Source organism: Pseudophryne corroboree, chromosome 1 (assembly GCF_028390025.1).
Source record: "Pseudophryne corroboree isolate aPseCor3 chromosome 1, aPseCor3.hap2, whole genome shotgun sequence".
NCBI classification, from domain to species: Eukaryota; Metazoa; Chordata; class Amphibia; order Anura; family Myobatrachidae; genus Pseudophryne; species Pseudophryne corroboree.
The window spans coordinates 125,298,524-125,315,760 of record NC_086444.1 but is presented as its reverse complement, the minus strand read 5'-3'; the positions used below and the strand labels follow the sequence as shown (position 1 = coordinate 125,315,760).

At 42.0% G+C, this 17,237-nt stretch overlaps 1 protein-coding gene across 9 annotated transcripts in view; it reads left to right on the top strand.

Annotated features, from left to right (window-relative positions):
• The window catches only part of PDE4D (phosphodiesterase 4D), a 1,020,783-nt gene that overhangs the window by 684,785 nt on the left and 318,761 nt on the right, over positions 1 to 17,237 (top strand). For all 9 annotated transcript variants that reach the window (XM_063962730.1, XM_063962764.1, XM_063962783.1 and 6 more), the window contains 2 exons: positions 100 to 173; positions 1,793 to 1,842. In XM_063962730.1, coding sequence (XP_063818800.1) covers positions 100 to 173; positions 1,793 to 1,842 — 124 coding nt within the window. The remainder of the gene's footprint in view (positions 1 to 99; positions 174 to 1,792; positions 1,843 to 17,237) is intronic.

Sequence of the window (17,237 nt, the reverse complement as noted above, 5' to 3'; positions counted from 1 at the left end):
ATGGAGTGTAGGGAGAAATACGTATTCACCTGATTTATGTAGCGGTCGGAAGTGTAATTCTCAGTCACACCTCTGACGCTTACATGTGTTTCCCTTTAGGTACTGGCCAGTCTGCGTACTGTAAGGAATAACTTTGCTGCAATAACCAACTTGCAAGATCGAGCGCCCAGCAAGTAAGTGATAGTACTTTGAAGCTCACAGTTTGGGTCATTTGTCACATGACTCAGTTCTTTCAATATGAGATGTTCTGCTTTCTTTTAATTTGGTGCGCCAAAACAATGCATTGTTCTGCAAGTCTCCAGAGCAATGAGTTAACTCATAAAATGTACAGTTATTAGTTCTGAGTACAGGTAGTCCTGAAGAAAATAGATCATCTCTCCAATGATTGTCCTAAAAAAAACCTTTTGTGTGACAAGTTAAAAGCTTGAACTTAACAAACTAATGCTATACAGTACATCTGTTCTATTGCCCCGTGTGGACTCAAGCAACAACTGCAGCATCTAATATGCACTCTGCAGGACCTAATATATGGCTTTCTAAGTAGGACAGGCTTGGGCAGTAGAATGACTGGATTTCTGTCCTATGTAAAAACAAAAATCTACTTGCTGCTATTACATTTAAAGAAGTCACATACTGTACATGCTACTCAGTTTTCTTATTTTAGCCCTGGCTTATTCCACAGAGGGAAAGGGACATTCCTTACAGCTTAGCTCCTAGTTATGTCGTTGGCAATGCACAGGAGACTGGTTATTTAGGACAATTTCCTAGATTCCTCTTTTTCTTAATTGAAATTTCTTATGCAATAACTTCCAATGATCTATAGTGCCACCTTGTGGTATGTTTGTATTAGTGTATTATGTAAGAATCCATCTACCTTTTTACGACACTTACTGTATATGTAAGAATCCATCTACCTTTTTACAACACTTACTGTATATGTATAGCACAATCACACAGAGCTATTCAATTAATCTATGTTGCATTATATTTTACAGTCCCTTCTTTATTACTACAGGAGATCCACTCTCTCTCAGTGGACAAAGGCCTATAGTATATTACTAGTAACCACAAAAAAAGTCTCAGAACATGTTATATTACAAGACAGACTTGCTGTTGTTTCCACAGTGTATACCATTAGTTACCACAGTGTATACCACTGTCCTTTCGTTCTTGACAGTAAGTAGACAAATAAACCTGAAAGAAAACGGTCAGATAAAAGGGGATATGTATCAAGCCTTTGGGGTAGATTTACTAAAGCTTCTAAAATTGAAAAGTGGAGGCGTTACCCATAGCAACCAATCAGATTTTAGCTATACTTTCTCTATTGCATTCTAGAAAATGATATATGAGCAACTCCTCCTTTTTTAGAAGCTTTAGTAAATCTAACCCTTGGACAGAAAGTGGAGAAGTTGCTTAAAGTAATCAATCAGCATCTGTCATTTCAAAGTCTGTGCTAGATAAATGACCATTATATCCTGATTAGTTGTTTTGGGCAACTTCTCCACTTTGTCTCTCTCCAAGGCTTGGTACATCTCCCCTATAAAGAGAAAGATGTCCCATAAAGGCTTGCAAACTTTAATCAGAAATTGTATAGTAGGTTAAAAAAAATCTTGACAGTAACTTAGCTATATGGCCACTAGATGGCAATGTTACTGAGAATAGTACAACACTATATATTGTACTACCTTAAGTGATCAAGTCTTGTTTTTAATTACACTTATATTTTACAGTCGATACAGTATTTATCCTTCCTAAAACATTATTTTCTATGTCATTTTTTTTAAATATATAGAAGGTCAACAATGTGTAACCAACCATCCATCAACAAAGCAAGTATACCAGGTAAGACAAACTGCATGTTGTATTTACTGTTCTGCAAGTCAAAGTTAATAGAAAAAAAACAACAACACTTTCTCCATTTTTAATGATTCTGCAGTGAATTTGAATTGCATCCAACCCATTTTCTGCCAGAAAGATATTGAAAAATGCTAATTTAATTACTTAGTGCTATTTTTTACAGGTGTAAAATACAACTGAAAGAAATGTTGATGCTTTTTTGTTAGCAGCATCAAATATTACCTATACAGTATCATAATGCACAAATACCTTGGGCAAAATACTTTTGCATTAAAGTGTACCTGCCATTGCAGAAAAATGAGGCGGACATATGCTGAAGCAAATACAGCCAATCCGGTCTCTAGGAACTAGTGACCTTCCTGAGGTGTGATAGGTTGTCTGTGCTCAATCTATAAAATGGCTCCCTCTCTGCAGTGACAGGTGCACTCTTATTTTAATAGAGATATTACAGAATTTCTTCCAGTATATGAGGTTTTGGTTGTTTCCAGTACTGATATGAATCATTACTTTGTTGCTTATAACATATGTACACAACAATATAAATCACATGCTGCTGCTACTGACACCTTATAATATTACGGTTGGTTTTTATAAACAGCATTTTTGTGTTTGTGAGTCACATTTCCCAGAAAGTATCACTTATAGAGAATTTGTTATCCATGATATTACAATTGTGTGTACTTTTAGCTTTTTCATTAATACAGAGCAGTGACCGTTTTTGAGGTGTACATTGCTGTCTGGAACGTTCTGCATGTAATATTGTGTTTCACCAAAAGGAGGTCGACTTCTGCAGAATCTTACAACTTCCATCATTCAACCTTGTGATTCTAGTCACTCTAACAGTCAGTTTTATACATTTAGAAATGAGGGAGGAAGGTTGTAAGCCCTAATAGGAACCACATATACACATGACAATTAGGGGGACATGTACTAAGCAGTGATAAAAGTGGAGAAGTGACCCATTCGAGAAGTTGCCCATGGCAACCAATCAGCATTGACGTACGATTTATAATTTGCATACTATAAAAATATACAGAGCAGCTGATTGGTTGCCATGGGCAACTTCTCCACTGGCTCACTTCTCCACTTTTATCACTGCTTAGTACATCTCCTCCTTAGATGGCTCTTCTATCTGTTCATCCATACTCAAAGAATAGGCTTCTCCTCCATTTGTGACCAGCCGATGCTACGTGTGGAGGGCTACATGCTTCTTCTGGTTTTGGGTCTGCAGAATGGCCTGTTTGAAAGAGGGGAGGCTCTATTGTGAGAAATCAGAACTAAAAAGATCTCTTAAGACCTTTGAAATAGTCCATACTGATGCTTCTATTAGTCCAGGGGCACTGGGGCCTCTATGCTTTTGGTGGCGTGACATTATTTGTCAAATATTTTAATGGTGAAATACATAAAGCAAATTCTATAGAAAAGGCGCAGCTATCGGAACAACGCAGTATTATATACATGGCTTGCTGTAATGATAATAAGGGTACTAGTGGCTTGGATGTGCTTACCAGCTGGTATGACCCACATGTTTCACTCATGATCAGGGGCCATTTCAGTATCCCTCGTGATCAGGGGCAGGAGAGTGTAGGGAGAGGGTGTGGGCTGGAGCAGTTCTTTAAAAAAAAATCACCATCAGGGCACCATTAGGACAAACACTTGTAGTAGCAGGTAGATGGAGTAGGTTGCTGGGAAGGGTCTCTGCAGGCATCTTTGTTAGGTGTGTTTAGCAGACAAAGCTCCAACTGCAATCCAGTGCAAACTGCAAACAGGCTTCTGTGTGTTTGTCACTATGCTCACTATAATGTGTGACCGGTCAGTTATACTTAATGTTATTATATTGTTGGGGTTGCACGGCCTTACCTGCCCTTTCTTTAATTATACGTGTTGTCATTTTTTTTTAAATATATAATTTATTTAAAAAAGAAAAAGAAATGAAGGATGCTACTTTGGAAGTGCAATAAGATGAGGGGGATAATATGTATCGATTGCTACAGAGAATGTTGATGAATGTGTAGGACAAGAAGTTGATAAAATTCAGGAGGAGGATATTGCTTGTGTTAAAGTAAGTCAGCCACCAGTGGGAGCAGTTCTTGCCAGAGATAATAAGCACATTGTCATGCCTATGCAAAAGGCAAAATAGTCACCTCTTCCATGTGGAATTTTAATTTATCCATATCCTGGCTACATTTGTCAAAGCATCTGTTCCCTTTGTAGACCAAAAGTGAGTAATGGTAGGAGTGTTAACCATCTAGGCACCTCCTCCCTGTTACATCATATGCAGCAAGTTCATGCAAATTATTTATGAAAAGCTGGAAAATGATATAATATAACAACAAGCAGTCCAGCATCAGCTTCCAGCACTATGGTTAGATACCAGAACATGCAATCTTCACTGCCAACACCTTCATCATCATTAGACCTGCGTCAAATATCTGCCATCAATGCATCTGGTGTAAATGATTAGTTGAGGTCATTTGTCCAGGCTACCAAATTCCATCTCAATTCCATTTTACCAGAACAGCAGCTCCTTACCTTTACTGGGACCTAAAACAAAATGTTATTCTTTGCCTGCAAATGACCATTGTACCCACTATATACTTAACTACATATATGTGGACAAACTGTACTGGTCAAACTAAATATTACATGACTGTGACAGCCCACTGGGTGGGTATATCACCTTCAGCAGCAGTGGAGTCTAACACAAAATCCCAGCTCACCATTCACAGACAGGCTACTCTCCGCGTCACTGTCTTCACTAAGAGGCATACCGGTGACAGGTTGTTGGGAAAACTCAGGGATGTGATGGTAAAATTGCTTACCCAGCTAAGACTCTGCTCAGGATTTGTGAGTTCAGCCAATACCCTTCATTAAACTACTGTAAAATCATCTGGAGAAGCTGAAGGGGGCAATGAAATTAAGCAATTCCGCCAAGCATGCTGGACTTGTAGATAAAGTTATATTTTCACTTCACCAGGACCTTAGGGTTTGAAACATCTTGCAATTGGATCAGTACAATTTGGCTACCTTGTTTGATCATAAGTCGAAGTCCTATGTAACGTCTTTCTTTCCATCTGACACAGGGTCTAATTCAGACCTGATCGCTGTTGTGCGAAATCGCACAGTGGCCGATTATCGAAACGACTGCGCATGTATATGGATAGTAATGCGCAGGAACGAGGCCAAACTGCAAAAAAATCATGCATATTTTTTTATCGCTAGGCGATGGTGGTGGTGGTGGTCTGATTATTGCATCCCAGGATGCAGCGCAGATTACTAATGCAAGCAGGAGGTGCTGCATTATCATATTAGTGCTATCGCTGATGCTAGTATGTAAGAAGCAGCGATAGCAGCTCCAGCCACATCTGAATCAGGTCCTTTTTGCATGTTAATATTAACAACATTAATGGGATGGTTAGGATTAGACTGCAGGAGGGGTAGGTTACGGTTAGGATACCCACCACAGGCACTTCATATCCAATCAGATGTTCTTCTGTATCTTGCAAGGCCATCCATCACCATATTTTCATCCAGGTTTATTGGCACTGCCCCCATAGATGCAGAGTATTCTCATCCTCCATTATGGTGTGTGTTTGACACAGACAGGCAGCGTATAATATATCACTGCACTTTAGTGGGGCATTGTTATTCTTCTGTATTTTGCAAGACCATCCATCACCAGCTTCACATTTAGGTTTATAGGCACCGCTTTCTGCACCTTTTTCACGGCCTCGTCTAGGTTATTACTCTGACTTGAATCACCTTGTACTGGTCTTGGGCCTCTGATCTAGTTCTTGATTAATAAAAAACATTCTGTAGGTGGCTTTGGGCCTCTGATAAAGTTCTTGATTAATGAAAACATTCTTTAGGATGGTATAGTTTATTTACCTGCCATCCTGTTTGCCACTGCTATGCCACTATGCTTCATAGATGTGCTATAATGTTTTAAACTGCCATGTGTTTATCACTTAGTTTAGCCAGCCAGCTCACTTCAGCCTTTGGCAAATAATAGTGAGCTGTGAGGTGGTTAAAATTGAGTGGAAATGAATTGTATGGATGTTAAAAATACTGTAGGAGCAAAAACAGGTGAAAATTACATGATTTTAACTGACTTTATTACTTTTGAAAGAAATTTAAAACCAAAACACAATGAAGATTTTGGGGGTCATTCCGAGTTGATCGTAGCTGTGCTAAATTTAGCAACGTCTGCGTTGGCCGGACCACGCCCCCAAAACGGCGGCCAAACGCCGCCGTGCTGCCCCGCCGCCCCCTCCCGCCTAGCGACCGCCTCTGCCTATCAATCAGGCAGAGGCGATCGCTAGGTAATGACAACCTTCGGCCGTCCGGCATGCGCAGTTCCGACCCGATCGCTGCGCTGCAAACAACTGCAGCGAGCGATCGGGACGGAATGACCCCCTTAGAACTAAAACACAGGGGCCCATACACATCTCTAATGTTTACACATTCAGTCATATATTTCTGTCATTGTAGGGATACAGTTTCTACAATGGCACAGTGTTATAGGTGCTGTCTTACCAGCCCCGCTTTCTGCTAACAGGTCAATGTTTCCAATAGTCGCCTTATCTCTGCGCTTAGGGACCTCCTGCATCGCTGCTTTTCGCAGTGATACAGGATGTCTTAATGCTGTAATGCATCAAAATAATAGTTGCCGGAAAGGTGTTGCATAAACTCGCCTGTTTGCAACCTCATAATCCCCTGTATTGCATTATCTTACTGTAGATGAGATACGTAGTAGTTAGTGCGCGGCCCTAATACACATGTGGGGATAATGCCCCAGCTAAGCAGATACCAAACACTCTGATTGGCTGCTCACTCACTGACCCCTTTCATTCATTTGTGGCTAGTGGGAAATACTTTCTGAACATTCAAGATGGAGCCAGGAGTATATAAATGCAGTAAAAGAGGGATCTGGCTCTTTATTTCAAATAACAATGTATTTAAATAGCGATTCCCTTACCACTAATGTTTCTCCTGAATCCATCTGATGTCTTTCCTGAAGTAATCCAATACAAATTAGTGTGCAGCAAGTGGAATTTAAGTTTCAAATGTAAATATGGATGTATTATTGTGTGCATGGGTAGTGTGGCATAACCTATTATTACGGACCTCAAGTGGAGTCATCTGAAACTGTAAATCAGACCATGGGGGGTGTTCAATTAGCTGCATCAATTTACCGCGTCAAGTTGGTTTGGCGCGGGCTATCCTGTTACATCCGATAGCCGGTGCTTTTCCCTCGATGCTGGCACTTATTTAGGATTGGTTTTAATTGCCTCAGATCCCTGATAAGTGACTAGTTTTTCCGCAATAAGTACCGCAAAAATACATAGATCTGCAGCTTTTTGCAGAGCCTATGTATTATTTTCGCGAGAATTTTTATTTTTTTTCCCCCACACAATTTAATTGATAATAATCGGTGCTAAAATAACAAAAATTGCAACACACACACACACACTGGAATTGTCCCCATTTTTTATATCTGAACAACTGCTCCGTACATCGCAACACACACACACACACACACACACACACACACACACACACACACACACACACACACACACACTGGAATTGCCCCAATTTTTTATATCTGCACAACTGCTCTATAAATCTGTTTTAGATGGACATTTAAATTGGCATACTGGTGATTATAGTGCAAGGGCTGGTTATCCAGTGTCATGTTCAGATACACCTGCTCAACAGCAAGAAATATTTAAAAGGTTTTTAACTGTTAGCTTTTTATCTCGTTTATCTATTTAGCATACTTCTTTTTGCATGTAGCCCACAAATACTGGGCAGCTTTATTTTTTACACTGAGCAATGAGCTGTCTTTACCTAACTCAAAAGGTGCTATATCTTCTATGTTCCACTAGATGGCAGCAGAGAGCTACATAGATGATCTGAATAATACTGTATTTGATTTCACTGAGCAATCATTGGGGCAGATGTATTAACCTAGAGAAGGCATAAGGAAGTGATAAACCAGTGATAAGTGCAAAGTGATAAACGCACCAGTCAATCAGCTCCTAACAGTTAATTTAATAACTGGTAATAATATTGGAGCTGATTGGCTGGTGCGTTTATCACCTTGCATTTATCACTGGTTTATTACTTCCTTATGCCTTCTCCAGGTTAATACATCTGCCCCATTATTCTGTATTTAGGTAATGAAGTGTTTCAATCTGAATGGGCAAATTCATTGTAGGTGACTGTTGGACATACTGGGGCAGATGTATTAACCTGGGGAAGGCATAAGGAAGTGATAAACCAGTGATAATTGCAAGGTGATAACGCACCAGCCAATCAGCTCCAATATGCATATTGACAGTTAGGAGGTGGTTGGCTGGTGCGTTCATCACCTTGCTCTTATCACTGGTTTATTACTTCCTTATGCCTTCTCCAGGTTAATACATCTGCCCCACTGTATCTTACATTCTGTTATCTAATCTGCACCTGTAGATTCTGTACCTGATACAGGTTGAGTATCCCATATCCAAAATGCTTGGGACCAGAGGTATTTTGGATATCTGATTTTTCCGTATTTTGGAATAATTGCATACCATGATGAGATATCATGGCGATGGGACCCAAGTCTAAGCACAGAATGCATTCATGGTTCATATACACCTTATACACACAGCCTGAAGGTCATTTAATACAATATTTTTAATTCTTTTGTGTATTAAACAAAGTTTGAGTACATTGAGCCATCAGGAAACAAAGGTTTCACTATCTCACTCTCACTCTAAAAAATCTGTATTTCGGAATATTCCTTATTTCGGAATATTTGGATATGGGATACTCAACCTGTAGTTATACCTAGCAGGTACACATTAGGTTGCAGCGATGATGCTATGGCATAATTGCAGAAGCATGTAATGTGATAGTTATTATAGACTGGCTATAACTTCTACTGTACTTACAATTTGAATTAAATTTGGTGGTTACTAAGTGTGAGGTTGATACCTGGGTAGCTCAGGTGAAGGGATCCATAGACGACTTTGAGAATCACACTGACACTTAATTTGACAGTCCTATTGATCACCACTTTGTGTTGCATTCTTTATACCGGTAGCTGCATACAACTACAGTACTGGGTGCCTAGTTTCTAAATATCTTTAGTTCCACAACTCCGCCTGAAACTGATACAATACTTCTATTCTTCAGTAAATCACGTTTGTGTGCTTTATGCCCTTCTCTATCAAACTCTCTTATAATTCCTAAGATGAACATTTTACTGGATAGCACATATAAATCATTCAGCATAGGCACAGCATTCATCTCACTGCCCAATAATGCTGACTTGAGTGTCATCTGTGTTTCACACCAAATCCAAAAGAAGAAAAATGTTATTACCAAATATTATTATTGCTTTTAGTTTTTTAACGTGAATTTTCTATGACTATATGTAATACAGTATTACAGGTTTTTTTTCATTAGAACAAGGAATATGGCATTGACTGTAAGAGATCTCGGACACTTGGAGGAGGTGGTTTGTTGTCCATGTCATAGCTAACAAACCTCTTCGCATCAGCTAAATCAGGGAAGCCACAAGTACAGCAATCTCTATACTAGATCTTATTACAACTATATAAACTATTTTTCCCTACAAAATGCATTCTCTATGCCTTAGGGCTCGGAGGTGTGCATTAATATGTGCGTGTCTGGATCTCTAGTCACCTGCCAATCATCCATTTACCAAATGCTGGTTTATTCCTTTGTCCCTTACTCAAGGCCAGGTGATGTGGATGGGAGTACAGCTCCAGGCCTGCATATAAAATAGGTACATAGTCCTGATGACAAGATGATGACCAGCTACCCAGCTTGCCACACAGTCATTCATAAATAATACCAAATTTGCATCTCTATACCTCCTTCCCACCCCCCCACCCCCACACACACACACACACACACACACACACACACACACACACACAAACACACACACACGCACACACACAAATTATGCAATTTTTCTGCTTTTACATAGTGAGACATTGTGGCTTATAGTGTACGGGTGTACACGCCCACACAGAACTGGCCACTTATACACAGCACTGACCACATCCACTACACTGCCCACACCTACACAACACTGGTCACACCCACACAGTACTGGCCACACCTTCCCCCCGCTTCTCACTATAATACAGGTCCTCTAGCCGCCCTGCCCTTGCTGCAGGGACAGAGCCCTTCTTTCTGCACGGGAACTGTCTCACACAGCTTTGCTCTGTAAACATAATGTCATCCTCAATATTATTATTTTGAAATACTTTTGATGAATGAAAATCCGTCTGATTTAACATTCAGTCATTTGCAAAATGTTTGCATTAGGCTTGCTCTGGCTAATTAAGATGGGAAGCTCTCTGCTCTTACAGTTACTTAATGACTTGTTATTTAACAAGCTTTACTTTCCCTAACCAAAGCAGACTGAAGGGCCTACAAGTAGCCGCTGTGACGTCTGTTGTCACCTACAAGGACTGTAATACTGTTTGGGAATGCAGTTATTCTGAGGATTTATCAGTTATGCAGTATTTACAGCTCATTGTTTTTAGAAAAATATATTGTCTTAAATATTTCTATTCCAGGATTACACAGTTAAGGCTACTGTAGCTCTACATGGAGCACGCATGTTCCTGTGTGTACTGTGTAGGGGTAGTGTACATAATACATCAGCCATCAGTGTCGGACTGGGGCATGAAGGGCCCATGAAGGGCCCACCGGGGGAATGCAGTGATAGGGGCCCATACTTAGGGGTGTGGCCAGTCTACAAAGGGGGTGTGGCCAGCCTCCACAGAGGCTTGATATACACAATAGTCTAGTGCAGTGTAATGCAACATATCTACCATGTATAATACAAGTGCACAGTCTGGAACCTGATCCCTAGAGGAAGGAGTGGGCACTCAGGCAGTGGGGCACACTGAGGGTTTCCCTGGTACCCCTGTGGGCCAGTCCGACCCTGTCAGCCATTACAGCTGGACACACGTGACACAGGCACCGGTGAGAAGTTGGGTCACATTCTTTGCCGAGTGAGAACATTTTACAATGAATACCAAATCCTGTTTGCTGTGAATCACTTCCATGTAAGAACATTCTTGTTTCTTTATGGGCCGTGGTGCACTGCAAACCTTATCATGACATATTAACTGGTAAACTTCATTACATTGTAATTATTCGGCATTTTAGATATTCCACTTCACTTAACTCCTGAAGCCCAAAGAACAAGAATATTTGGCAGGCTAGAAAAAAAATATAGTGTTCTGGTCATTTAAATACCAATTAGCCAAATTAGCAATTAGATAATATTCCAACTAATGGGGCTCAGTGATTATATACAGTATCTCCATGTTGTCCTTGCAGTCTGTCTGTCAGCATAGATACGGACTTCATTAACCTGTAAACATGCCTGTCTGATAAATGAATTGTATTATCTATGACCATGTGTACACTATTGGCAGATATAACAGTGCACTTGTGGAGTGTAGGTGAGATAGTGGAATCTGTACAGTTGTTAGTTCTACTTACAGAATGATGTGGAAGAACGGTATTGAGCTGTCCGCCTGTGGCACTGGCGTTTCTATAATGGGTGCAGTGTGTGCGGTGCACACGGGCCCCAGAGTCCAGAGGGGGCCCCCACCGCACACACTGCACCCATTTTTAAAATATTCACCCCTCCGAAGTCCAGCGCCGTCATCCGCAGTGCTATTAGAACACAGTGAAAATGGCTCAGCGCCATTTTCACGGAGTTCTGCGCATGCGCAGTAGAGAAATCTCAGGGAAAATGGCCGCCACGCCATTTTCCCGGAGATCTGCGCATGCGCAGTAGAGTCTGAGCCCTCTAGTGCTCAGACTCAACAGCGCTCCTGGCAGAGAGGAGGGGGCCCGGAGGAGGCTGAACACGGGCCTCCTCCTCTCTTAAAACGCCCCTGGCCAGTGGTTATGGTTTAGTGTCCTATCTCTTACTATGTCCATATCCAGTGGTCAGGTCATGCTGTGTTAGTGTCGTGGCCTATGGGCCTTATTCAGCTGCAGACACATCTGAGATGCGTTCGCCTTTCCCCGGATTTCTGGGACATACTGGCCATGAGTGTAGGGGCCTATATCTGTATAGAGTATAAAAGAATTGTAGTACGAGTGGGAATAGTCCCTGTTGGTCGGCATGCCGGCCGATCGTCGGGATTGTGAGGGGACAGGATGTAGGGGGAGATAATGTGACCGGCAATCTCCTGACCGCCGGTCACATAACTACATCCCGGTGTATGGACCTGTATCTGTATAGAGTAGGCATGTCCAAACTGCGGCCCTCCAGCTGTTGTGAAACTACACATCCCAGCATGCCCTGACACAGCTTTAGAATTCTCTGACAGCAAAACTGTGTCAGGGCATGCTGGGATATGTAGTTTCACAACAGCTGGAGGGCCGCAGTTTGGACATGCCTGGTATAGAGTGTAACAGAATCGTATTATATATATCCAGTGTGTAGTGTCCTATGTCTGTATAGAGTATAATAATCATATTATATACAGTGTGTAGTATCCTATGTCTGTATAGAGTGTAATAATAATATTATATCCAGTGTGTAGTGTCCTATGTCTGTATAGAGTGTAATAATCATATTATATCCAGTGTAGTGTCCTATGTCTGTACATAGTGTAATAATCATATTATATCCAGTGTGTAGTGTCCTATGTCTGTATAGAGTGTAATAATCATATTATATCCAGTGTGTAGTGTCCTATGTCTGTATAGAGTGTAATAATCATATTATATCCAGTGTAGTGTCCTATGTCTGTACATAGTGTAATAATCATATTATATCCAGTGTGTAGTGTCCTATGTCTGTATAGAGTGTAATAATCATATTATATCCAGTGTGTAGTGTCCTATGTCTGTATAGAGTGTAATAATCATATTATATCCAGTGTAGTGTCCTATGTCTGTACATAGTGTAATAATCATATTATATCCAGTGTGTAGTGTCCTATGTCTGTATAGAGTGTAATAATCATATTATATCCAGTGTGTAGTGTCCTATGTCTGTATAGAGTGTAATAATCATATTATATCCAGTGTGTAGTGTCCTATGTCTGTGTAGAGTGTAATAATCCTATTATATGCAGTGTGTAGTGTCCTATGTCTGTATAGAGTGTAATAATCATATTATATACAGTGTGCAGTGTCCTATGTCTGTATAGAGTATAATAGAGCTGTAGTATGATGATTATGTACAGTGGTCCACGGTCATGTTGGGTGTGTAGTGCCCTATGTCTGGAAAAAATATTAATAATGGTCAACAGATGGCGGTCATGAGTAACCTATAAAAATCAAAAGGTGGATAACACTTCCCTTATTATGGTCAGTATTCTGTATCCGTTTTCTTTTTATCTGGTTCAGAGATGTATAACATGACACAGAAAGGGGCAAAAACACTTTCTTGTGTAATAAAGTCAAATATTAGTGTCTTAACCTTTATGTGGTGATCCAACAGTTCCTTGTGCCAATGTATGCTAAATCTACCACCTTGAGAAATTGTTTCACAGGGATACCCCCAATGATTATACTCGCAGACGAACAACGATAAGTAGGCATGTCAGGTGTATCATTAGGAACCTTCACTATATGGATTTCTTATTCCTCCCTCATCCAGACTCGTATTTCATACCATGTAAAGGAAGCATAATCCACAGAGGGGATCTATAGTGTAAAATCCTGTTATTGTGACACACTTCATAAACAAATCTTAGTGCCCTATGCTTGCATAGAGGGTAATAGAATCATATTATGTCAGTGTCCAGTCATGTTGGGGGTGCAGTGCGCTATAGTGTGTAATATAATTGTATTATATCCATTCCCAGTGGTCAGGTCATATTGGTGGGTGTTGTGTCCTATGTCTGCATAGAGTGTAATAGAATCGTACTATGATCATGTTCATTGGCCCATTCATGTTGGGGGTATAGGCAGGGCCGGTGAAAGGTTCCTTGGCACCCTAGGCAAGACTTTAGCCTACTGTTCCCTAACCTCCCCAACTCACACACCAGTATGCCCCTCAGGCATTGGCGTAGCTATAATGGGTGCTCTGAGTCCAGGGGGACCTACACTACACACCGAGCAGGCCATGAATGTAGGGACCTATATCGGTATAGAGTATAAAAGAATTGTATTATGATAAGTGTTATGATAATGTCCATTGATCAGGTTATGTTTGGTTGGGGTAATTGCCTGTATCTGTTCAGATAATAATCGAGTTGTATTATGATAATGTTAAGTGACAGGGTCGGAGAACAGGCCACACGGACCTGGGGGAAGCAGTTAGCTTCCCGACAGATAGGATCCCGGCGGTCGATATACCAGCACCGTGATCCCAAAGTAGGATGCAATGTCGGCATCTAGATACCTACACCGCTCGGGATGCCGGCTTCACATTACCGACAGCTGGCATCCTGATCATCCGAAGAGCGGAAGGCGCTGGCGTCCCTTATGGGGGAAGGGGGGGGTGTAGGTTTAAGCAGGATAAGGGGGGTTGGGTTAAGGAGAATGGATGGGAAGGTTAAAGTTAGGGACCGGGGAGGGAGTGTTAGGGTTAGGCACATGGAAAGGGGAGGTTAGGGCTAGGCATCAAGTGGGGAGGGTTAGGTTTAGGCAGAGGGGAAGGGAGGGTTAGGGCTGGGCACCCACAAGGGAGGGTAAGGGCTAGGCACCCACAAGGGAGGGTTAGGGTAGGGGGCAGAGGAATGTCAGGGGGCTTACTGGTGGCCTGACGGGATTATAATGAACATGATGCCGCTGTCGGTATACTGACAGCCGGCATCCCGTCCATCTGCAAATCATACTGATCCCGGACCGGGTGCTGAAAATGTCCAAGAGCCTATACTGAGAATGGTGGGAGCTGTGGCCAGTGCTGTGTGGGTGTGGCTAGTGCCATGTTGGTGTGTACATCCCCACACTATCTGTCCCAGTGTCTCCAATGACTACAAATAAAAAAAAATGCAGAATTTTGCAGGGGGAAAAAACTAGAAACACAATGTAACATGATTTATGGGCGACTATATGCCCAGCTAGGCAGCTGATCATCAAATTATAGGCCCATGATCATGATGGGCCTATTTTTATTTGGAGGCCTGGAGCTGGAATTCCATCTGCTGTTTTGTATTCGGATCATGACCAATGATTTACTCGTGTTATGTCAGTCTGTGTTTCTTTTATTTTTTGTTCTTAATTCTTTACACCAAGTTAGGATGAGAGTATTTTTGGCAAAGGCACTTTTATTTGAAGAACATTATGAACAGAAGGCACCATTACAGTAGGTTATTAGTTTTCGAGTGGCAATTACCTTTATAGAGTGAGAGATATTTAGCTAATAGCATCAACTATGTGGTATATGGTAACTCTAGAGGTGTCTACTGGAAGTATTAGGAGAATAATCTCAACACTTTGGCATCAATTCCATTATGTGCAAAGTAAGTGGACCTCTTATCTGACCACTAGCCACGCATGTGCACAAGTCCAGTATTATAACGCTAATGATTATATAGAACACAGTGGCTACAGTGATCGCGCTGAGACCAAAAAAAAGTGGGTCCCAGGGACCCCTCACTTTTAAAAATTGGGGTCCTACTTGTCTTTTTCTGGGTCCCATCGGAATGAAGGTTTTAATTAGTCTAATTAATGATTCAAACATAAAAACACAAACTTGATTTGGACACTACAAAAGGGGTGCAAGGGGGAGGAAGGCGCGCTGGAATTTTTTAGGGGCGTAGCTTCGTGGGGAAGGGGCGTGGTCACATAATAGTACCAATTCACATTATTCCACACAGTAGTGCCGCTTATGCACATTGCACCAGGTAGAACCTCCTATACACACTGAGCCAAGGAGAGCACGTTATTCACATTGCACCAGGTAGAGCACATTATACACATTGCACCAGGTAGAGCACGTTATTCACATTGCACCAGGTAGAGCACATTATACACATTGCGCCAGGTAGAGCACATTATACACATTGCGCCACATATTGCACCAGGTAGAGCACGTTATTCACATTGTGCCAGGCAGAGCACGTTATTCACATTGCGCCAGGTAGAGCACGTTATACGTATTGCGCCAGGTAGAGCACGTTATTCACATTGCACCAGGTAGAGCACATTATACACATTGCGCCAGGTAGAGCACGTTATACGTATTGCGCCAGGTAGAGCACGTTATTCACATTGCACCAGGTAGAGCACATTATACACATTGCGCCAGGTAGAGCACATTATACACATTGCGCCACACATTGCACCAGGTAGAGCACGTTATTCACATTGTGCCAGGCAGAGCACGTTATTCACATTGCGCCAGGTAGAGCACGTTATACGTATTGCGCCAGGTAGAGCACGTTATTCACATTGCGCCAGGCAGAGCACGTTATTCACATTGCGCCAGGCAGAGCACGTTATTCACATTGCGCCAGGCAGAGCACGTTATTCACATTGCGCCAGGCAGAGCACGTTATTCACATTGCGCCAGGCAGAGCACGTTATACACATTGCGCCAGGCAGAGCACGTTATTCACATTGCGCCAGGCAGAGCACGTTATACACATTGCGCCAGGCAGAGCACGTTATTCACATTGCGCCAGGTAGAGCACTTAACAATTATATGATTAAAAAACAGGACAACATTATTAAATAATACATTTTCTATATGTAATGGCTTTATGGTGCCGCTATAATAGAGCCCCAGACTGGATTTAGACACTACAAAAGTGTTGTGGGGGAGGGAGGGTGACAATGCTGCTGGGCTGTTATCATATCGGAAGTATGCATTCAGGATCCTGGCTGTCGGGATCCCAGCAGCCGTAATACCGATGCCGGAATCCTGACAGCAGCCACAATACCAACGCTGGCATCCAGAGGTGATCAGGATCCTGGCAACGATATAGCGACAGTCAGGATCCTGAAGGGAAGTATGCACTGCCGCCACTGGTTTAGCGTGCGGGTGGGAAGGGGGGGGGGGTTAGGATATGGTGTTGGGGAGGGTTAGGCTGCAGAGGGAGGGGGGGGGGTATAAGTGTTAGGCACTAAGGGGGTGGGTTAGGTTTAGGCTGCGGGAAACGGAGGGTTAGGGGTGGGAGGTTAGGGTACCCTCTGCACTCGTCACTCTTGTCGGCTTTGCTGCGATCGGGATGCTGGTGTCGGTATACTAAATGCCAACATCCTGACGACGACTTCGGACACTTGGTACAACCACTGGATTTGAGTCATGCTGCCTGTAATTTATGTGCTGACTGATCAACTTCAGTGACAATCACTGTGCTGGCTGCCTTTACAGTAACCAGCGGCAACCAGCAGTAACCAACAGCAACCAGCAGTAACCAAGA